Source organism: Pseudonaja textilis, chromosome 5, assembly GCF_049901715.1.
Source record: "Pseudonaja textilis isolate UNSWEBS1 chromosome 5, rPseTex1.2, whole genome shotgun sequence".
In the NCBI taxonomy this organism is placed as follows: domain Eukaryota; kingdom Metazoa; phylum Chordata; class Lepidosauria; order Squamata; family Elapidae; genus Pseudonaja; species Pseudonaja textilis.
Genome location: NC_141994.1, coordinates 43,979,976 through 44,004,625, shown reverse-complemented (window position 1 = coordinate 44,004,625; position 24,650 = coordinate 43,979,976). Strand labels below are relative to the sequence as shown.

At 38.7% G+C, this 24,650-nt stretch overlaps 1 protein-coding gene across 1 annotated transcript; it reads right to left on the bottom strand.

Moving 5' to 3' along the window:
• Positions 1 to 13,148: 13,148 nt before the first annotated feature.
• On the bottom strand, positions 13,149 to 21,806 carry LOC113434439 (retinoic acid-induced protein 3). Its single transcript, XM_087934675.1, has 4 exons — positions 21,600 to 21,806; positions 18,307 to 19,254; positions 16,222 to 16,271; positions 13,149 to 15,043 (listed from the first exon to the last, which is right to left on the bottom strand). Exons 2-4 carry the CDS (start codon positions 19,220 to 19,222, stop codon positions 14,948 to 14,950), a joined length of 1,062 nt encoding a protein of 353 aa, XP_087790801.1. The 5' UTR covers positions 19,223 to 19,254; positions 21,600 to 21,806; the 3' UTR covers positions 13,149 to 14,947.
• Positions 21,807 to 24,650: the final 2,844 nt, after the last annotated feature.

Here is a 24,650-nt window from a genome sequence, read left to right as displayed (position 1 = left end):
CTATAGCCTCTTCTATTTGGAGAAAGGAGCTAATATTAAATATCCATTTAATCTATAACTATTATTCCATTTTGTGTATACCAGTATTCAAATATTATAATGTAGTCTATTCAAGTGAAATATAGCACAATATTGCATTTTACACTGTAATACAGAGTAGTGCAGTGCATTACGATGCAGTATAGTGTAATTAAATGTATTACACTGGGGAAATGCAATGTATTTGTTTCAATTTCAGTTCATTACAGCCATAATCCAGTCAAGAAATAAAAAAAAAGAAAAGTTTTTTAAAAGTATAATTATTTGAAATTAATCTTTTATTCTTAAGTGATACTTAATGTGGATACTCAAAAAGCATCTGCATTTCTTTTTAATATTGTTCTTAACGATGTAGAATGTTCCTCTTCATATTACCAGTCTGAACATCTGCTTTCTTCTTAGCTTGAATAGTGCAGTTCTCAGGAATATCCTCATTTCAAACAAAATAAAATGTTTTGCAAAGCTTACAAGATTGGGGTACTAAAAACATGTTGGCTGGAGGAGGACAAATTCCAGGAAACTGAATTGGAATCCAATGTAAATGCAAAAAAAGGAGCATATTCAAATCTGGGGCTTCATTGTCTGCAAGGTAGGCCCTGCTCATTCTACAGCTTTAAGTGAAGAAGTTTAAAACCCCTTAGCAGCAATCTTGGGAGATGCTTTCTAACCATTCTATAGTAGACATTTGAAATCTCTCCTCCAGAATGTAACATTATATAATAAAAGTATAAATAAACGTTCTGTAAAGCCTACAAAACTAGGTCAGTGCAATTTCATAGAGAAAGAAAAGAAAATATATCAATCTTAGCTGTGAAAAGAATCATGAGTAAGGCCATGAGGTATGCATTCTCCTTTCTTTTTGTACTGGTAGAGATGGGAAAACTCAGGTGTTGGGGAGGAGGGGCTTATATAAGAGCAAGGTAAAACAATTGGGGAGAAACCCAAAGGTGCTTTTTTTGAGGCAACTGGACCTTTTGATTTCATCCAAGAAATTTCTTCAACTCTGACTGGATGGTGAGCAATGGAAGGATTTATACTCCTTGCTGACAGCTGGACATTTGCATTCTTTTAGCAGGTTATTAAGGTCACCTGGAGGTTTGTCTGCGTCACCAGGGTCACCTGAGTGGTGCAAATTGGTGTGGAGCCACCTTGGAACTGTTGAAAGGACTGTGTTGTAGATTGGAGATAGATGATGCTGCATCCCTCCCCCTCTGTTGAGAGAGGCCTGTTCAGTTTTGACATAGATGGCTTCTTTAACCCCTCTTTCAAACCAGCGATCCTCTCTGTCCAAAATATGGACTTTGTTGTCTTCAAAAGACTGGCCTGTATCTTTTAAATTGGGGAGAAAATAAGAGCTCCTCTAGTCTGTGAAGACCCATTCTTCCTCTCCAACAACCCAATTCATTTGTTTGAATGGCAGTCCATCTCTCCTCTACTTAATATCAAGTTCCAGGCCAAGCCTACTTTAAAGAGATGTTCAATGCCTACCTATTGCCATAAAAACCACAAATTGTGGTCTTGAAATGTTTCTGTAATGTCCAAGTGATAAATAGAAAACGAGAGGCAGGAATTATCCACTTCCTCCTGGAAGATTCATATCATCACAGAAGTGCTACCTGTGGAAGCCGTTCCTTGTATGACATAGTTGCCTGTCTCCTAACAGAATCCAATAATCATCCAGTGGGTTTTCAGATCATTATAGAATCATATAATCTTGATGCTCCACCAATTTACCAGTGCTCCCTCTATGACAGTGGTTGCCAACTGGTGGGCTGCAGCCCACTGGTGGTTCTTGAGAAAATTTTGGTGGGCCACAGCGTGCTGAAGACCAGATGGCTGCGGGGAGGTGGGGCAATCCTGCCGTCTCCCTAGCAAACCCATGTCGTGGCTTCTGCCTCCTGCCTCAGCCCATCGATGAGGCCAAGCAGCAGTGGGAAGAGCTTAAACCTCCTGAGCCATGGGAAGTGGCTGCCAGTGATGCCCTCAGGTGAAGATGTTGCGAGGGGGAGGGTCGGCCCCCTCTTCCTCCTCACCAGAAGTGCTCACATGCCCAGCGGGAAGGAGGAGGCTTGTCGGGTGCCAGAGGGGCGGTGAGCACTTTGCGTGTGAGCACTTCTGGCGAAGAGAAAGAGAAGCTCCAGAGGGAAGGGGGTTGAGCCTCCCCCTTGCGAGGAAGAAGAGAAACTCTGGAGGGGAGGGGGTTGAGCCTTCCCCTCGCCACATCTTCATCTGAGGGCATCGCTGGCAGCTGCTCAACCTTGATACATGGAGGCAGAAGGTAACACCAGTTCCAAGGTTCCTTTACCCCCACCCCCTCGCATGTCAGTGTACACCAGGAAGGGCTCCGATGCTGCAATCTCACATGCGTATGAGTCCATCCGCTCCCCCCCCACCCGTATCACCCCTGTTGCCCCACCTCCCCGCCAGTCATCTGGTCTTCAGCATGTGGCTGGTTGGCCTTCAGACATCAGATTCTCACCATGCAGCACCAGTTCAGAGGTTCCTTTCCCCTCATCCCACCCTTGTGGACAGAGGAGGGGAGAGAGAGAGAGAGAAAGGGAGAAAGAGAGAGATGGGAGAGTGAGGGAAAGAGAGAGAGAAAGGGAGAGAGAGGGAAAGAGAGGGGGGGAGAAAGGGAGAAAGAGAGAGGGAGGAGGGAAAGAGAGAGGGGGGGAGGAAAGAGAAAGAGAGAGGAGAGATCCCGGTGTTTTGACTCTTTGAGTATTTAAGTTTGCAGAAACAGGCAGCCAAGCTAAGTGCCTGAAGGACCCCATCCTGTCAGTGGGAATCCAGGCGCTTCAGTGAACGGCATGCTGGGTTCATATTAGTGGTTTGCAGGATTTAAAATTATGAGTTTGGTGGTCCCTGAGGTCCAAAAGGTTGGCGACCCCTGTTCTATGACAATACAGCAATTTCTCCTGCATCTTAATTCCCACACCAGTCCTGGAGGCAGCAGAGACCCTTATGAGCAGCCTGCAGCTGAAGATAAGTGGCTCTGGCAATTTTATTCTTGCAAGGAAGGGTGAGAATCCCGGCAAGAGAAGCAGGAGAAGGACCCAATTTCTTATTTCCCCTATTTCTTTTACAGTCGATACCAGGAAAAGCAGGGAAAGAGAACCTGAGTTTTCTGCTGGATCAAGGAGTAACTCACTCCTGTTAACTCAGCTATGAGGAAGAGCCTTACAGTAAATGGCTACTCTGAAAGCTTGAGAAGGGAACAAGGGGAAATAAATGATTCCTGTTAGTGATGCTTTAAGAAACAGAAGTGAAGATGGATAGATGTGATTCTGCCATTGTGACCTGCAATGCTTCAGGCATCTTTGCCTGAAAACATTATGCTATATTATCTGTGACAAGTGCAAATGTATAGCATTGATGGAAGAAAAAGGAATGAAAAAGCAAATGGCTATATTTCAGCTTGTAAGAGAAGATGATTTATTAGAGCAAATAAAGGCAGCACTATTCCCCTATAGATAATCATAAAAAAGGGTCTTTACAACAATTTCAGCTCTTATTTTTCTGATTAAAATTGTTCTTTTTCTAGAGAAATGTGAAATGTGAAAACAAATGCAGTTCCACAACTCATTTCTAAACTAAAATCTTTATTCATAAATACACACCCATACATGTCTCCCCACCCAAGTCAAAGTCAAAGTGAGAAGAACCGAAATTGTGCACAGTATCTTATTCTGGTGATATATGTGAAGGATTACAATTCTTATCCACCTTTACAAGTTCTGACAAGAATTGGCCAGAGCCATCTTGGTTCTTAAGTGCTATCACCTAATTCACTTCATATAGAACCATCTCTGGCTTTGTGAACTGCTTCATGTTTTGAGATTTATCTGGTGCTTTGAGAACCATCCTTCTTGAGTCTTTTTAGAAGTCTCTTCATTCTGTCATTATTCCATTTGCTTTATAAGTGGAAATTAATTGGAACAAAACCTGGCGCCTGAATTGCCTGTTTTGCATGCGTGACATGTACTATATCTCACATCCATGCCTTTTTATATCATCATAAATGAGGTTTATGAGATATATTTGAACTATATAACCATATAACCATTCTATAATACAGATAATATGACGGCAGCTGTTCAAGGGAAGGGGTCAGAGGAGGTAATTCTCCATCAGAAAGACTCAGAGAAACACTTTCTGGGGATGAAAGAAACAACGGGAGATGTAGTTTTGAATTAAACCCAGTGGGGACTGAAGATTGAAATACAGAAATAAGAACTTTGATCAGGACTTGTATACTTCAAGAATAAATGAGAGAATGGGAGCATAACTTACCTGGGGCCTATTAAATCACTTAGTGGGGAAATATTGTCTTATAAAATTCATGGCCACTGTCTATAAAGTGATGCTTAGAGTATGAAAAATAAAAGGAATTTTTATCACAGGAAAGCAATTTGGTTTATTTGTCACTCCCAGGGTCCTCCTTTCTTCCTTTCTTGAAAATAAGTATGCTTGCCCTCCTCTTCTTAGCTGGTTCTTCACCCATTCTCCACAGGGGTGGGATTCAAATTTTTAACAACCGATTCTGTGGGTGTGGCTTAGGTGGTGGACATGGCTTGGTGGTCGTGTTATTGGCTAGGCATGGCCAACTCAATATCATTTACATCAAGGCACGCATCTCCTTGCCTGGCCTCTCATGACTGTGGGGATGCTGTAACAGTCGTAAGTGTGAAAAATGGTCATAAGTCACTTTTTTCAGTGCCATTGTAACTTTGAATGGTCACTCCACACAAGCAAAGTACCAGCAAATGAGGGGAAAAAAACCTCCAGAGAAATTCCTGAGACAGGAAGTCTAGTCCTGCCAAGAATGTAATAAGAGTTAATGGAGAGGCAGTTTCTGTAAGCAACACCAGAATGTTTCCCTTCCTTACAGGATTAGGCCAGTAATTTCTTCTAACAACCGGTTCTCCAAACTGCTTAGAATGTTAACAACTGGTTCTAGCGAATAGGTGCGAACTGGTAGAATTCAAAACCTGATTCTCCAGAATTTCTTGGACTGAGAAACAGAGTGAGCTTCAAAAAAACCCATCATCATATTTCCTCTATACACACAGTCTATCTGACATGGAGATCTGAATTTATTCTGGATCAAACAGAATTTACCGGTTATATTTCTACAACTTGAGGTGGCATCTTGCTACTTCAAACAGTTTTTGCACATCTGCTGGAAAGAGTATATATGTTCTTCCTAGAGAAAACTGAGTCAAAATAAGAGTTATTTTGGCTTTGTTCGCTTCCTCTCCCCATTTTGGTATCTTCAATAATCAGCTTGTATTAAGAAATCAGATAAGATAGCTAGATGGCAATAATAAAATTCAGAATTCTGTTGATTGATTAGAGAAGCAATTTGAAAGTAACAGAACCCATGTTATATGAATAAATGCAATTCTTTGCATAGGGAAAAGTCAAATACTTATATGTAAGTAGTAGGCAGGGGTGGTATGCTACCAGTTCTGGCCGGCTCTATAGGACTGAAGAGCAGCAGACACAGAACTGGTTCTGTGTCTGCTGCTGTTTGGCCCACCTGCCCACCCGGGCTGTTATTTGAACTTTATTTCCTGATTTTTCAAACTCAGCTGCTTTGTGCAGCACAGCTGAGGTTGAAAAAGCAGTAAAAAGGTGTTTTTTCAAATGCTGCACACCTGTACACAGTGCTTATCAGCTGTCCGAGTGGCACAGCTTTAAGTGTATTACATGCAGCGCAGCACGCGTCTGGTGCTCATATGCACAGAGCGCACAGGTGCACGCAAAACAATCACCGAACCGGTAGTAACACCAGTTGAATCCCACCCCTGGTAGTAGGGGATACTTGGCTTAGCAATAGTGCGCATGAAAAATGCTGGATTTCAACACATAAGCTGAGTCAACAGAATGATAGCTAAAAACACAGGTGTCATTGGTGGGATTCAGCTAGTTCACACCAGGAGAGGAGAACCAGTTGTTAACTTTCTGAGCAGTTTGGAGAACTGATTGTTGGAAGGAATCATTAGGGCAGAGAACCAGTTGTTAAATTATTTGAATCCCACCATTGACAGGTGTGATTTTAAGCTGAATCAGCAGAATTAAAGCTTCCACATTCCACTGAGAGGTAGTTTGGCACAGGGCAAAACTGTTGGACTAGAACTGAAGAAACCCAGCTTTGAAATGTTTATCAAAAAACCATAGGATGACTTTGACCAAGTTAACTTGCTCTTAGCCCAATGTCACAATGAGGTTGTTGTGATCGATGAAAAGTGCAAATACAAGAGTGCTGTGCCATTGCATTCTCCCACAAAGTATGAAATGATACCTTTGCCATTGGCACGAAAGTGATTTCAACACTGAGAATTGAAAGGGCATCTGCTTGGAAAAGTGAATTTACAATTAATTTTTGGATATCATTTCTTTTCTAGCCTTTCATAGCTTTTTTATTTATTTATTTAGGGCTGGGGGATAATTGCAGAGTCTTTAGTGAGCTTTGAATTCAATTATGCTTCCTTACCCATCATACAAAGACACGTTCAGAATACCATCAAGATATGACAGCAGGCTAGGAAGCCATATAGGTAGTCCTCGACTTATAGCCATTCATTTAGTGACTGTTTGAAGTTATGACAGCTTTGAAAAACGTGACTTATCACCCAATGCTTACACTATGATTTTTCAATGTCCCCATGGTTACGTGATTGTGATCCAGGCACTTGACAATAAGCTCACATTTAAGAAAGTTGCAGTGTCTTGCATGTGATCATGTGATCACCATCTGTGATCCTCCTAGCTGGCTTCCAAGAAGCAAACTTAATGGAGAAAGTTGACTGGGAAAGTTCGAGTCACAATCACATGATTGTGATCACTTAATCATCTCAGTGATTCACTTAACCACCATGGGAAAAATGGGTGTAAAATTGGGTGTGGTCATGTGATGCCTTGCTTAACAACCACATTGCTTAACAATGAATTTTCTGGTCCCGATTGTGGTTTTATATAGAGGACTATCAGTATTAAGCAATTTTTCAATATAAGTAAAATTTGGAAGAAAGGGGTTGAAACATTGCTGCTGTTCTTTTGTCAGTTCCTATCTCTTTGATCTATGCATGTGACACTCAGCTTTATTGTACCTTAAATTCATGCAGCATTTTTAAAATGAGAATTTATTAATATCTTCCAAACATTTTCTTCTTTTTTCCTGTGATATTATTCTAGGTTTTCATCACCTAGTTGTGCAATCCTGATTCCAGATTTACCTGTTTGTCTCTATAAACCAAGCAACAATGCACATGTCCTTAATTCTACCCTTTCATTTATGATAGGTCCAAATATAGTTTTCTGTTTCCTAGAAATACTACCCCCACCCCATTACCATAGCCAGCTTTGTTTTAGTCCTTTATTCTCTTTAAGAACCTATATATTGGAGGTAGTAGAGCAACAGAGGATGCTTTGTTACTTTATTTGCTTTGCATCGATAATACTTCCCATTATGTACACTTCCTAATTCAAACAAGAGCCATGGGAAGTACCTGTTGATAATATTTTTGCTGGCATTTCACTGGACCATAGAGATAAGCAAAGACTTAAGACCACAAGAAAGGGGATTATGCAATTAAATACAGAACATTCATACATTTAGAGAAAGGTCCTTTTACTAGGAAGGAAATGAATGCAGCAAGATTCAGGCAAGATCTAAAGCAAAACTTGTGCAAAAAAACCCACATTGAAACAAATCCCAGAATTCCCCGTCCATCCCAGAAGCCAGTTAAATCATCGGCCAAGAAGATGTTTTGGGGAAGTCTCTGATTCAGGTGCAACTCTCCCCCTTTGTGCATTCCAACACCAATTTGATTGGCCTTGGAAATGCTAAATAACCCAAGCTGTCCTCTCTGAGTCCAAACCTCATTGCTTCACAGAAATTCTGTTTCCACTTCCTGCACGCTTCCCCTCCCAAATGCCAGTACTTCCCCCCGTTTCCATGGCAGCTGGCAGCAAGCTTGAAAGAAAGTAAAGATGCAGAGAGAGACCTACATTACCACTGAAATTAATACTTTCTGTGGAACAGAAATTCTCATGATCAAAATTTTAATTTAAATACTCAACATATATATTATTTTTGCTGGGGTCTTATCTCATTTTTCTCTGTTCTGAGGCCATTGTAGGGGATGAAATTACCACAGAGTCAAGTTCCAGAGTTCTGCCCCCTGAAGGTATCACCTAGTTCCCATTTTCAGAAGCAGTCCATATGCCTCATCAAAGCCCTGTTAGTATTTTACTTTTGCATTTTTGGTTATCATAGTAGTATCATGAGCATAGCACAGGATATTGAAACTTCTGCCTCCAATTTTATGAGCCTCCAATTTTATGGTGAAATCTAACATCACCAAGTCATAGTCTACTAATTATTTGTAGTCGTATTTGTAGTCAGAAACAGTGTACTGACATGTGTTTCTAAGTCAGAACTCTTATATTATACACTTTAGTGCATTTACAGCAACTTTTATGGCTTAGTGGCCCAGTGGGGAGGGGAGTAGAACTGGCCCGTGCAAGCAGTGGGCCGGTGTGTGTGTCGGTGTGTGCCATCTCATCAGTAGTGGGATTCAATTTTTTTTTACTACCTGTTTTGTGGGCATGGCTTAGTGGGCGTGGTAGGGAAAGGATACTGTAAAATCTCCAGTCAGAGGTGGAATTTGCCAGTTCTCCGAACTACTCAAAATGTCCGCTACCAGTTCTCCAGAACTGGTCAGAATTTGCTGAATACCACCTCTGGCTCACATAGCCTGGTGCTTCCATGTCCCACTTCTGAACCGGTAATGGCACAGTAGTGGGCCATGGCCCAAGGATTGGGGATCCCTGCTGTAAAATACCAGGCTATATACCAGTTACTTGCAAATTGGAAAGAGAAAGTTACATGTATGGATCATCTTTTAATATAAAGGATGTTTGTGAATGAGAAAAATACAAGTGGGGAGGGAAAGGATGAGAATGACTTATAGCTCAGAATTCAGTCAGAACAATTGTTAACACAATTCCAAAGAGGGTTGTGATGCAAGTTTGCCATCAAGTGGCCAACTTGCTAACCTGCAAAGGAAATAATGGCACAGGCAACCCTTTTGCTACAATCTACTATCTTTGCACCGTCAGGAATCAGTGTTTATCCAGATATCACCTCTTCAATTATCAGGAGGTGGCAAGTTTAATAGGAGCTACCTGTTTTCAAATAGAAATACGTACCGAGGCACTAAAAACATGCATGAGGACAATGATATCTCTTTCTGAGCCAGGTGTCATCAACTAAGAAATCAAATGAGCATGTAGTGCCTTTTGGGAGCAGATGAACATTATTAGATTAATATTTGACATGGATTTGAAGTCAACAAATTCAGAACCAAACCAAAATGCAAACTTGCTGTGGCATTCAGAATGAAATGCGATTTAAAATTCATAGTACAAGGGCTACTTGATACATTGCTTTTTTGAAATGGCAATTCTTTTTTAATTTATGAGTGCAAGGAATGTAGTTCTTCTGAGGGCACTTCCCCACTAATCTTTGTATCACTCTAGTCCTCACATATCTTTGAACATCCTTTAGTTTTTAGAGCCAGGTCATTTTATTTTGGCTGTGACTTTGGTTTATCTGAAACCACAACTAACATTGTTTTTTGTATCATGGCTGCTTTGCATAGAGCGTTGTGGGAAAAATGGCTGTTTGCAAAATTGCCATTTATTTCACCTTTATAAGTCACAGGCTTTAAAAGGCAATATTGGGATGCAGCATTCCTCTGTTCCAACAGAAAAGTTTGAAGGATTTCTATTTTCTTTTTCTTTTCTTTTTTATACTTTACTTTTCCTTATATTCCTTATATTAAAGGGTTTTTTTTTCTCCTTTCCTACGTTCCTTCCTGACAAGAGCAACAGTTGCATGTACTGAAAAACATGACACCATAGAATGGGGACTAACCATTTATACTATACTTTGGAATGGAGTAGATAGAGGGTGAGAAAAATGTTGTACTCCTCAGCTGAAACTAACCTCAGGAAAATACAGTGACTGGATTGTTGCCCCTCTAATAGGCAATTGACTAGCTAGTGTCAATTGAATCCTCTGAAGCCTTGTATTTGGGGTCAAAAGAAATTAAACTGCTTTGAAAATCATTGACTAAGCCAGAATCAAACAGCATGCTAAACTCTAAACCAGAATGGCTGGGTTGATCTATTCATCCCATGTTTCTCAACCTTGGCAATTTGTGTGGACTTCAGTTCCCCCCTGGCTTTGCTCTACTAACTTTCTCAAAGTGCCACTGCTGTCACATTCTTTCTTTCTGTCTGTCCGTCCATCCATCCATCCATCCATCCATGACCAGCAAGCCATGCCCAGCCAGCAAGCCACGCCACTCAGTCACGTGACCAGCAAGCCACACCCTCAAATTAGTCCATGCCCACAGAAATTTGAATCCTACCCCTGGGTGGGGGGCACCGAGGATGAGTTTGTAGCACCAAGGGGGCGGTGGACTGAAAAAGTTTGGGAACCACTGATATAGAGCATTCTGTTTTATTATCCTGGGGTATATTTTGCCAAGGGGAAAGTGATGCAGCAAACCCACATGGCTTGTAAAAAAAAATTAGAAGAACTCTGCCAGTATCTTTTCTAACACATTTTATTAAAAAGTAAAAACTTATGTTTTGGCAGTTTAGTTCTTGTTGCCTGTGCTGCATACCTGAAAGAAATGTACAAACACCTAAGAACTGTTGTTGAAGCACCTCCAGTACACTAAATATAACTGGAATATCTGTGGAGATCTAAAGGTAGCAGTTCTGGAATGCAGCTTAGATACATCATGTACTGTTGTTACATATGCAAATGGCTCAGCCATGCAAGAAAGTTGCTATACACTAAAAAGAAATGGTCATTTTGAAAGAATTTGGTTCCAGGACAGAAAAACATGGAACATGAACCACTTGTTCATCTAATAAAGAATTTTTGGCTCCCCTTCACATCAAACTGGGACTGATAAAAATTTTTGTGTGAGCAATGAAAATGGAAAGTGAAAGTTTTCGTTACCTGAAGCAGATGTTTCCAACAATAACTGATTAAAGAAAGCATTTTTGTTGGTCCACAGATCAGATACACCATCAATGACAAGTGGTTCAAAGATCTGTTAGTGGACTCAGAGAAAATTGCTTGGAAAGCATTCAAGGAAGTCATTGAGAATTTTCAGCTGGTATACAAACTTTATAGCAGGGGTGTCAAACTCATGGTGTCATGTCATCGTCACGTGATGTATCGTGACTCTTTACCCCTTTGTTAAACTGGGGATGGGCATGGCCAGCAGGCCACGAGTTTCACACTCCTGTCTTATAGCATACCAGACCATGATATCAACATGTCACTGAAGATTTGTTTTCTGTATTCACACTTGGACTGAAAATCTAGGTGCAGTCAGTCACAAACATGGTGAAAAGCTTTATCAGGACATTGCCACAATGGAAAAACAGTATTAGATCAACTGGAATCCATCAATGCACACTGCAGTGAGATACATCAGACAGAGTACAAATGAAAATCAGCAACAAAACACTTATCATCCTTTTGAACTCATGTTGCATGTCAGAAACATTATATGATTAAATACATTATAGTCATTAAAAGTTAATTTCATATTTCTCAAGATTCCCACATGATATAGTCATTCTGAAATTATATTTGTGTTCGGTTTGAAGTATCATAATCATCAGAAGTTTTTCAGGAAGCAAAGCTTTAAAAAAGCACTTGTCCAGTACTCACATAAAACTATTCATACAAAAAGTGGTATATATGAGTTGGAGTTCCAAGCAGTTTCTTCTGAGAGTTTTATAATTATGATTGAATCTTATCAGAGACAGAATCTAACCCAAACCCATTATCAAAATTGTTTGAAGATTCCAGTCTAGATTATTTGATTTGCCCATTAATATTAACTGGCCAAACACGATCAAATATTTTGGCTTGACAGAGGGAAAAGGTGCTCTTTTTCTGTTTATTTGCTTTAAAATAAAAGTGATGAAAATATTTCTTGTATAATGAAACACTGCCTGCAATCACCGTAGTAAAACAAACAAACAGATGTTTGCTTTGATTACTATAGAGCAATATGTTGATTTTAAACATAGGAGGAAAGAAAGAACACCTGTGGAGGACCCCCTAACCTTACCCCCACCAAAATTGCAAAGATACAGAAAATGAATGAAAAGAGAATTTGGAAAAGCCACATGGAAGACAGTGTAAGAGGAATCCTGGAGACTGAGAGCAAAACCAAATGCAAGTTAAGAAGGAAGAGAAAATGAACGTGAATATTTATTTATTTCACCAGTTTTATTAGCTGTTATCAATTCCCAAAGCAATTCACAGGAGCATTTGTAACATGGTTTGCCAATAGATTATCATTGCAGGCATCTGGCTTAGCTGGTTAAATGTGTTTACTCAGAAATAAGCCTTCTAATATTTAAAGGGGTATCACTTTGGGTACGCACATTTACAAGTTTTTTTTTTACTGAATCAAAAGCAATCTCAGTGCAGCTGAACTGGTTTATAGGATGTTTATTTGTAGATGATAGTGCCCTGATAAAGCAAAGACTTTTGGACTTAATGCCTGAGAGTGATCTGGCCCTTTTTCCTGCAGCCTTTAAAGGAAATGCACCTTTTAAACTGGGGCCAGCATCTTTTCTGTAGCCAGAAGCTGTATAACTCATAGGAGGTATGGCTGATGAGCCAGCAAGATTACTGGAGTGGCCAGATTGACTTTCTAGTTGTTTCTTGAATAAAAATAAGAATATATCTTCAAAAATTGCACCATTGTTAGAGTTACAACAGGAAAGTGTCACAATGTATGTGCCATCCCTTGATGTCTTCAGATCGGGGCTGGCATCCAATCAGTTCAAGATAGCCATCTCACACTCACGGTTTAGTTTCGATACCTGCATGAAATAAAGGCCCTGGCCTCAGTGGCGTAGGGATTTCCTATGAGGACAGTGATTCTATGGCAAGAACAAGGCATGTCGGACTATTTTTGTATCCTTCCTCTTTTTCTCTCTCTTTTTCTTTTGACAAATATTAAGCTAGTGGATTAGAGGAATGCTATAGCCACTGATGTAATATTTTTTTTATTTTTATTTTTTATTTTATCAGTTTTTAAAAACAAACATAAACAAACAAAACATAAAAACATCAAGCTATCTTCCATAGGTGTACATACAGTGTGCCGGTTGGTTTACAAATTGTTTTGTGCCACTGATGTAATATTTTAATTTCAGCAAAGCTTTCAGCAAGATCACCCAGATATTTTTCTTGGCAAGCTATAAAATTCTGGTCAGGCAAAGTTGCTCCATGGATGATAATCTTTAATAATGTGTTCTAAAATATGCTAATGGACTTCTAATGAACTCTCTGTACATCATAAGTGCATAGAGCGCATCTGTTTGGTAAACTATACCACATGAAAAGGAATTAACAAAAGGACGAGGTACAAACACATAATATTTATATATTTATTACATGTGTACCTATATTCAAGGTAATATAAGAACTATATAAATATTACATAAGGCAGACAAAAGTGTATAAGCAACCCTCCCAGACTGCTTTCCCACAAAATACAGAATACCATATACTTGTGTTTTCCCATTGATTTCAGTGGGGAAATGTAAACACCTGTCTGACTCTCCTTATAAAAGTCAAGTAAGTCAAGTAACATAAGAGATTTTGATGTCACTCACTTGAGCCAAAGATTTTCCCCTTTCTCTCTAAAATCAATTACTTTTAAGGTTCTTATTATTTGCTGTTCTTAGATTATCTGGTATACATTTTAACAGATATTGGCAAAGGTTATGTATAATAAGGCTTATTCTCAAGGACCCTACGGTAGGGTCCATTTCTTCCATTGCAACCATTTCAGAAGTTCTTGCCACCTACACTTACCTACCTCACTGTTGCCCCCTGTCTAGTATGTCCCAGATGTGTCGTCTCCCTTCATCCCAGGCACTATAGGCTAAGAATGGTGGTGCAAATGAATAGCTGCCATTATTATACACTGTGGAAATCTATAAATCAGACTTAAACTGAAAACTATACCCCTCTTATGACTGCCTTACCAGACCCCTTTTGTATAAACAGAAGGTCATTAAATTGTATTTTAAACATCATGATGATCATCCTAATTTCAGTGCTTTTGAGAGCAAAATAAATAGGTAAATAGAGTTAATTCAGAGACTAGTAATGGTCAGCAAGCTCTCCACATCTATGTTCAGCAGCCCCTATGACTGGGATAAATCTCTCTGCAGAGGGAAAGTGAGCTCAGACAAATAATTCACAGGAAAAAAAATCTTGATAGAACTTAGAGACATTATTTTTATAAGGTGACCAGCCCATATGTGATCATTATAATGTTTCCTGCTTGAGCAGGGGGATTGGACTAGAAGACCTCCAAGGCCCCTTCCAGCTCTGTTCTGATTGATGGGAAGAACGCCTTCCATGGCAGCATTGCTCCCCATCCATCATGGTGAAAAATTTAAAATAGAGTCTAAGCTCCTCCTATACAGAGAACAATTTGGAACTCATGCAAAGAAAGAGACAAAATTACACAGGGAACCAATAAACACAGAGGAAGAATCCCACTTCAAGCCTTCCACATGTGGATCGAGGGTGAAGGCCCAGTTAATAAAGATTTGATGGAGGGTAGTTATAATTGTGTGAGGGGGGAGGAAGCAAAAGAGGTCCATTACTGAATTCAGAGGTATAAAGTGCTACGTGTGCTGAGCCAGAAGACCTACAGAAGAAAATGAAAACCATCTTCCTTCATCCACTGCAGTGTAAGCAGTGTCCCTGATTTTGCAAAACTGAAGCACTGTTATACCAACATCTCAGTCAACTCAACATTGCTTCTCCTTGCTATTGCTTGATATCTTTCCCTCCAGAATACCCTTGGTATGGACTGGTCCGTGTTTTAGGGCGGGGAATGGAGAATTCCTGTTGAGGCTCAAGCTTCTGAAAAAGAAGATAAAAGAATTGTAACTTTGAGATTATAAAGTAGTACCTAGCCCCAAAAGGCAGGCTCTTATTAGTTCACTCTTATGCTCCTGGAGGAGAGGAACATGAGGAACCTATAAAGAGTGGACCTTTCTCCTTCAAAGACAGAGTGGCAGTCTTTACTATCTCATTAATTATCAAGAAGGAAAGCCAGAGCTTAGATATTTAACCATGAATTGGTCAAATGTAGAATGCTTTGTACTAGATGGCTAGCTTATGCAGCCTATCTCTAAACTAAAGAGAAACAAAAGCATAGCAGGTCCAAGAACACCCTTAATGACTGTTTAGGTATGCTAAGAAATGGCACGTTTATGGAGATTCTCAGTCATCCAGGTCATGGTTGTCCCAAAGGTGCTTTTTCAAGAGGCAACTGGACTTTTTGGTTTTTCTTTGAAGATGTTTTGCTTTTCATCGAAGAGCGAAATATCTTCAAAGAAAAAAACAGAAAGTCCAGTTGCCTCTTGAAAAAGCACATTTGGGATAAGAAATGGCACTTACTTATCATTTGTTTGCCTTCAGTAGCCTCCATAGCACCAACACAATGCTTGCTCTACTATCGTTAATTAGGTGGTGCTTTGGAGGCTATAACAAAAATGCTGAGCTTGATGAATTACTACATAAAGGTCTATCGGTATAAGTAGGATTGCCATATTTAGGCATCTAAACATCTGGATGACCAAAAAATATCAGTAACATTAAGTTACCATCTGGTAGTTACCGACATTTTTGTAACCTAGCTTTATCTGATAACACGAGATATAAAGAAAAGTAACTCGGAAATATATCATTTCTCTCTGAAATCACACTTTACCTTCTGAACGTATTCTGAGGGCAATATCTGATGTTATAAGCCTAATCAAATCACTTGTACTAGGTCCCAGAATCAATTTTTATCAAGTATTTTACAAGCACTTTAAAGCTTTTTACAAACACTTTACTTTTTTTCTGCTCAGGAAACTCTTCATCTTCACAAAAATATTACCATAACTAGTTATCACATCAAAAGCGACTTATTAACTACTAAGTCTATATGAATATCACCCTTTTCCCCAGATGTCTAACTTTCTAAGTATGTTAAACGTACCTCCTACAACACTTGATTGTTACGCTAATGAAAGAAAAATTGTTTCATTTACCTTCAGTTGAAAATGAGTTGAATAAGGGACATATGAGTCAGTATTTTCTTCTGGAACGATGAAAGAGATGCAAGAAGGCAAAAGGTAATGAGTCTTAGAATTACTATACAGTAAATAAATAAATTTAGTTTGGTTCAAAATAACAATGTTTAGCATGATTACTTATGCCAGCTTTCCCCAATCTGCCATGCGCTACATGTCCACTGAAGCAAATAAACAAAAATAGTAATTTATTGGGACTATAGCTTCAGAATTCCCAAGAAGCTTCAAAATGACAGGCAAAATTGAGGAATCAAAGCCTCACCCCTTTTTAACATCTATTGTTCACATTGCAGGGATATAAAAAGAGCCACATCGGTCATTTTGAAGCCAGTTGACACCACTGTGAATGCTCAATTCCTAGTACATTTCAAATGTGCCATCTCAACACCTCTAGGTTTCACTAGGTCAAAAAAGGTCATTTTATATTATTTTTGGAATCTCTATTTCTATTTTTGGAATCTATTCTTAAAAAGAGTTATAAAGAATGTATGACCATTTGGCAAGATGAGTCACATGCCATCTCCTAGGTCCTGGGATTCCCCCTCCCCACCCCACAATGCCATAGCTTGCCAATTTCCAGGGCTTGCCAGCTAATGTGGAAAATGTCCCTTTCACCAGTGGTGGGATTCAATTTTTTTTAACTTCTGGTTCTGTGGCTGTGGCTTGGTGGGCATGGCAGGGGAAGGATACTGTAAAATCTCCAGTCAGAGGTGGCATTTGCCGGTTCTCCGAACTACTCAAAATTTCCATTACTGGTTTTCCAAAACTGGTCAGAACCTGCTGAATACCACCTCTGCCTTTCACCCTCTTTCTTGCTGCAAATCAAATGGGGTGAGATGATGAAGAGGTTGGTAGGCATATCTCAGGTTGAAATAGCAATAGCACTTAGATTTATGTACTGCTTCATAGAGCTTTACAGCACTTTACAGAGTCAGCATATTGCCCCCCAACAATCTGGGTCCTCATTTTATTGACCTTGGAAGGCTGAGTTAACCTTGAGCAGGTCAGGATTGAGCTCCTGGCAGTGAGCTGAATCAGTCTGCAATACTGCATTCTAACCACGGCACCACCACAGCTAACCACAGGAATGTTGATTGTCAATTATGAAGATTTTATAGCAAAAAAATAGTGTAAACAGTGATAAGTCAATAGTGATAGGTGGATGGAAGTGTTCTAGGAGTAGACAATCCCATGGGATATTTGGAGGCAGGACTTGCATATACAGTAAATCTAAAATCTTCCTCATTTAGTCCAACTCTTGTTGCACATATGCAATTCATAAGATATTCTTGTTTGCATTGAAATAAGGAGGAATGATTAATTCTTGCAAAGGGTTCTTGCAAAACATCTTTGTTATTGATGCTTCTGAACAATTTTAGATATCCCAACTCTTCTTTAAGCAAATGAAATATTTAGACAGTCACAATGTGTATGTGTCACAAATTTATCTTTTCATGCTAACAAAAGGTTCAACTAAAGCCTTTCAAGCAGTTCAACAAATAACGTTTTAATTAAATTAATTCTGGTTACAGATTAGTTTATCAGAGAAATTTTTAACAAAGTTGCATATTTCAATTAGTGGATTGTTCAATTAAAATCTTGGCTGATTAATAAGCAGATAGGTTTTAATTGATGAAACCCTGCGTAAAATTTTAATGTGCTTTTCACTGTTTATTAAAATAGCAAAAATGATGTTCTCTTATGTTATAGAATGGTGTATTTCTAATACACGAAAAGTTAATTAGCAATTTGTTTGATGAATCAAGATACATAAGGGTGCTTAATTTATTATTGTTTTCTTCTTCTTCATCATCATCATCATCATTTCAAAAAAACCCATTATAGAATAAAGGCCTTGTTGTGTATACTTAAAGATTATTAATACATCCAGTAGTTGAACTAATGCTTAATGATCAATCAATTTACTGTATATGTTATTCATCAGTAATGTTAGCTTTTTGAATAATATTATGAATCTTTTGCTTGAAGCATTTTCTTTCAGCTAGCATTTTCTTTTCATTGGAATATATTAGTTGTTCTTACCTTGTGTGTTGTCTTCCTGAGCATAACCTTGATTTTCTATTCCATAGGTTTTTTTCATGCCCTTTGGCTGGCAAGTATTATTCTCCAGAGGGTAGTCTCCAGGTTTCCGTGGAGCAGTGAGGACACAGAATTCAGGTATTGCATACAGAAACAGGAAAATCCAGCCATTTACTATCAGAGCAATACCAATGAGAAGATCATCAGCTAGCCCTAAAGTACTGGTATTATACATCAGGGTAGCAATCCATGCCACCCAAATGCCTATGGAGAACAAAGCTGTGAAGAATAAGTGGATACCATGCCTCTTCCACCTCCTGTATGAGCCACAAAACACAAACATGGAAACTATGCAAAGGAGAAACATCAGGAAAAATACATAGATGAGAATTAAAATAAAGTCTCTTCGTCTTTCGTCATTCATCACACGGTGTAGAGCCTTCAAGGCTTTGATATTGACTGCTACATATTGTACGGCTATAATCACTTGTACAACAGTCAAACTAAGGACCATAATCAGCAACACTAGTGCTGAAAATGGACGTCTTCCTCTCACCAACTTGATGAGGTCCAAAGCATGAGCCAGAAGGCAGGAAAAGCAGAGGGCAAAGAAGACCCCGAAAAGGAAGAAACGTGTGGGACCGGTTTGCTCATTGAGCCTGATGATAAAAGCAAATGTGAGCCCAAAAATTCCTAGAGTACCTAAGAGGAAGAGAAACTGGATTGGGATCAGGCTACGTTTTGCATTGTCTTGGGTTTTACTGATAAGGAAAAAAAGCACCAGAATGAGGATGATTGTGACAGTCGCACCAGCTGCTGCTAGAGCTTCCAGAATAATTCCCCAATAAGCTTTGGTATTACAGAGCAAATTGTAGTCATACTGTATGTTGCCACAGCCTGGGGGTACAGTAGTAGTCATGGCACTTCAGGTGACTTGTCTTAAAAGAAAACCTGTAGGAAATAAGGCAAATTTTGGGTTATAAATATGTTAAAAAACAGACCAAGTTAGTTCAAAGTTCAAACCTTTATTGTCAATGCATAAGATGTGTACAATGAAATTAAATGAGCCTCCTGTCATATTAAAACTGGTTGTGGTGTTGTGTTTCATTTAAAAGTCTAACAGCCCATGGATAAAAGCTATTTTCATCCAGTGGGGTTAGGGGGCAGCCCATGATTTTTTGTGTGAATCAAGTACTTTCTTATTTGCTTCACATGAAAATATAAAATGGCCTTATCCCAAGTTAGATCACAGATTTTCTTAGCCCAACATCATCTGTTCGGATTGGGAACAGTGCTGGGGCATAGAATCTGGATCCAATAATGGGATGGAGATAGGTCAGTTAAACTGAGATTAAGAAATCAAACCATAGGAAAGGCCCTTACTGCAAGAAAAAGGCACATCTTTTTATGAACTCCATATTTTTCTACATAGGAGAAGAAATAGGAAAAACACTACAAGGGTCTCTATAATTTAAGAACAACCCGATCCATCAAACACCAGGACTTTATTGTAAACGATAATCTATTTTTTTCTGAAGGAGCAGCAGCAGCAACCCCTATAAACAAAGAGGGAAGTGGCAGGCAGAGACATCCAGGGCAGATAAATAACAAAAATGGCAGGTGTGTCTAAGTAATCGAAGCCCCACCCTTTTTTATATGCATGAGATGCATGCAAAACATGTATAAATAGGAACAGGGTTTGGAATGCCTGGTTACACCTGCCACTTTAACCTAATTGATCCCATAAACAGAGATGCCCCTGTGGGGGAGGGAAAATATTAAAATGGCAGGTACAACTGTGTGCGACCTTTGGACAAAATAGGTGGGGCTTCAATCACATGGTCATGGCTGACATCTTGATCTTTTTTAACCCCTCCTGAAATTCAGCAGCAATCTACTGAAAAATGGAAATGTGATATCCACTGTTAGGCACAAGCATAACAGATCTAGGTAGGCTAATACTGATAACAGTACAAAGAATGTAACTCAGTCCCCTTACACACAAATCCTCTCCAAAATCACAGCCCAACTTTGTTATATTAATACATTGTCAATCCACAAATTATGGTTCTTTTTTATCTCTGTTGTATTAAAAATGATTGTGGTTTGATCCTTGCTATATATTGATAGAAAGCAAACTGGTTAACAGAAGCAGATCAGTGTCTATACTTTAAATCTGGTACCTCCCACACTCTCAAGTTCTGAGTTATACAATCCTGATGGCATTACATGGCAACAAAGAATATTTATTTAGTTATTATTATGATTGTATGTCACTTTTTTCAGTAATGGAAGGTGGTCTACAATGATACATTTTAAAAAACCAATAAAATGTTAAATGCTTGAAATGTTAAATCTTGGACAGAATCAGGGTGGGCAATCTGCGGTCTTTCATAAAATTCACTCTTTATAACTCCTCTGTAAGAGGGAGGTCTTATCCAGTTCTCTAAAAGATGAAAGAAAGAGAAGAGGTAGCCCAGTCTCCAAGGGGAAGCTGTTGACAGGGACCAGGCTGCCATTAAGCATGCCATTTTCAGGGTTCCCACCCCTAAGCTTTCTAGGGGCCAAGAACTGCTCCAACTTTTCTTGTCAGATTGTCTAACATTCTACCTGGAGAAGATGGTCACACAAGTCATATAGTGTTTTGTTTGAAAAAGCTTTTGGCAAGTCTAGGTGTCTCCAAATCAGTGTTACTCTGGACACCTCCTTACTTGAGACTGGAGCTACATCATGCCTCGCTGTGCTCCCGGGACTTTTTTTTTTTTTTTTTAGATCATTTTGGGAAATAAATTACCATGAAAGATCCAGGCTTCAATGAATGCTATAAAATTATCTAATAATGATTTCTCTATTAGAAAAGATCTTCTACCCTTTCCAGTCTTCTCTTTATCCAAGCTATTCGGTGAAAAGTTTCTGAAAAATAGGATATTTTACCTTCCCAATAATTGTACAAAAAGAAGATAAAAGAGAAAATAATCTAACTAGTTAAATATCACCAGTGGAAAACCTCATGCTGAGCCTGAATGAATCCTTGTCTCTCCCTAGGACAGTGCTCTCTTCTATCCATTAATCCTTATAATAGTCTAAAATGGTTTTCAGAAGGTGAAATATGAAAAGTTCTTAAAAACTTTGCTGAACCTATGTTACATCTCTATTAAACTAGGCATATCAGGTAAGGGACGCAATACAACAAAATGTCTTTGGTAAGCTTGAGAGAGAGATCCACCCTTATTGTTCCTGTTACTAGGATTAGTGTACTCTACTGCTCCCATAATTAAGCTTTGGCATGGACTTACCTTGACTGTGATCTGGTTCAGAGGAGAAGAAGAGTTGTTGTCGACAGCAAAGGGATATGCCTGCACTGCCCACCTGAAAAATACTCTGTTCTTGCTGCTTATCTGTCCTTGCATGGACAAGCAAAGAATTGCTCTCACACTCTCCCGGGAAGCTTTAAAAGCAAATAGAAAAAACAGGGGGATAAAGGAGTTAGGCACGCCTATTCCAGTTCCACTACTCCTGGTGCTGTTATAAATATAACATTCTAGTGCCAGGAGATGAAGTCAAATTTATGACGTCAACTGGCTATCCTATCCCAGTCCTATGGCTGGGTGGAGAAGGAATCTTTGACTGGCTCACCTCTCAACAGACTCTACTGCCATTGATCCAGTCAGCCAATAATTTCTATCACCTAGAGCTTGAGAAACTTAGAGGGTGTGGGACAAGGAGATCCCTCAGCCTTAGATAACACCTTTGTGTGCTATTTTTTGTGCAAAAATAATGTCTGTGTGTAGAAGGTTCCTACTTTCTCCATTGTTCTGTGTGGTCTTGGAGCAGAAGTTGATCATACCTACAAATTTTCAGGAATTTCCTGGTTTTGCTTCCTTAAACTAGTATGGGAACAAGATTGGGTTCTTTTTCTTCTTCTTAGGATAGGGTGCTAGTTTAGCCCTCCAGATCATCTAAAAATAAATATACTATATGTAACAGATGTTACTATGCTCTGTGTTCGAACATTTTATTTATGATGGAAATTAAGAGAATTGTATATGCTGTTGTACATTCTGTGCCAATGTGGAAAGGGGATGTGACCCCCAACACTGGCTGTGAAATTCATGTTTTCTTATTGTGACAAAAACAGTCTCCTTATGGGAAATTTGGCCTGGGAATGCAGGTCTTTACATTTGTAATTCTAGGTTTTTGACACAGACTCTTTGATTTGCAAAAGGCATCTTGTTATTGCTAGAGCATATGTCTTTTCCCAGTTCTCACTCAGAATACAAAATATAGGAGAACCAACAGTTTTGACATGGAATGATTATTGGATCTATGGGTTATTGGAACAATTTAGCTAAATTTTGATCAGATAGAGTTTAGTTATAGATTTATAATAATATTTCCTAATCTGAGCACCGACTCAGGTATTCCAAAGAAAGATACATGATCTAACTAAGTTACTAAGAAAGTTGCTCTGAAAAGGTTGGGAGGATTGACACAGTAAAAAAAAATGAATCTCCTGCCTGTAGGTTGTGATTTTTTTAGTCAGGATTACTTGCCTTTGTGTGTTTATGGAAAGGACAGTATATTGTTGTTATTTATGCTAGAGTGTCACTATGTTATTTTTGTATTATTTGTAAGTATGGAATCTTTTTATAGATGTACAATCCTTGTTCTGGATCTTCTCCAAAATATATATTTCATCCAAATCAGCTGCAATAGAACAGGATAAATGTAAAATTCCTTTTCTGGCCTCTGCTGTCTCAAACTGATAAAGGCTGCTCCCACATGCTATTTTCATTTTTTTAAGGAAATAACTTACTACATATTTTAAGTGTATGTCAGTGCATTGCATATGTTAGTTAGTGGGATGTAGGCACTTTGAATTATAAAGCAGCTGCTAGATTAGAGATCCTAGTTTGCATAGGATAGCATAAGCATGTTTGAAGTAACACTGGATTTGGGTTGTAGTTGCAGGTCATAGTGGCCAAAAAAATCCCAAACAACCTAACCATTATTGGCTTTATTGGTAGCAAGGAATGCTGCATGTGGCACAAGTATGATCAAGGCTAGTAATTTTACTTTCTCTATATTATTAAAAATATTATATCAAATACTGAATTGAACAAAACCATGATGGGTAGCAAAGTCAGTATTTATGGCCCATATCTATCATAGCGTATGGAAGGGCACAGCCTGGAATGTAAGAAGACTAAATGGTACAAACAGTAATTAACTAATGAAATTAACTAACCAAGGACAGAAGCAACCTAAACTAAGGAGAAATTTCTTGACAGTGAGAACAATCAACCAGTGGAACGGCTTGCCTTCAGAGGTTATGGATGCTCCAGTACTGGAGCCTTTTAAGAAGAGATTGGCAAACATTTGTCTGAAATGGTATAGGATCTCCTGTATCTTGAGCAGGGGGTTGGACTAGAAGACCTCTAAGGTCCCTTCCAACTCTGATGATGATGAAATAGATGAGCGAAAAACAGATAGGTTGGGTTTCCATGAAATTAAAAAAAGGAGAGGCTTGTAATAGAACTGAATAAGGTGATCTGGTTTTGCTGAGTACAGTTAATTAGTATTCCTCCATATACTTAAATGTAACATAGATTTAGTTATGAAAAGCAGAGATAAAATGCATGTCATAAAATATGAATTGGTGTCATCTAATTTGTTACGCATATATCTAGAAATAAGAATTGATAGGTTGGTGATGGTTAAGAATCAGAAATAAGTCTGGGGAAAAAAAAGATTGCACAGTGTTCCAAATGAACATGATCCATGGCACAAAGTTAGATGACATGAATGGATGGATTGGGAAAAAGATGAAGTGGAACTGACCAAAAGAATAAATAAAAAAGGTGACTACAAAGTATCTGTTTAGAAAAAAGTCTGCTTCTTTCAAATATGTCAATGTACCCATGGTAAAAGAATGGATATAAATCTGGAAGCATTATCAATGTGTTATTTTATGATGAAAAATTGAAAGAATCAATGAGGGATAGTAAGGTGATGAGATGTTCTGAATGTAGAGCAAGACATTTTTGGGTATTGTTAAGAGCAGACCTTGGAGGGAAACTGATATGGAAGGAAAGGAATAAAAGAAACTAAAATGAAAGTGGAATGCCCCGAGGAAAAGAAACTATGAGGTTGAATGAACAAGTATTAAAAGATAAATTGATTTTCCAGTAGAATGGATGGAAAGTGGATGCCAGTGAGAAGGCTGAAAAAGGATGTATGGGGATAAAAGAAAAAAATAATGCATATCAGAGAATGGTTGCTGCAAAAAAAAAAATGAGCATAAGAGAAACATGTTGTATAATATAAATAGAGAAATAAAAACATAG

Excerpts from the sequence above, each read along its gene's own strand:
- LOC113434439 (XM_087934675.1), bottom strand. The coding sequence starts at position 19,222 with ATGACTACTACTGTACCCCCAGGCTGTGGCAACATACAGTATGACTAC. Across the intron at positions 16,272-18,306 it reads TCAGGAAGACAACACACAAG|AAGAAAATACTGACTCATAT; the intron begins GTAAGAACAACT and ends TCATCGTTCCAG. Across the intron at positions 15,044-16,221 it reads CAACTCATTTTCAACTGAAG|AAGCTTGAGCCTCAACAGGA; the intron begins GTAAATGAAACA and ends CTTCTTTTTCAG.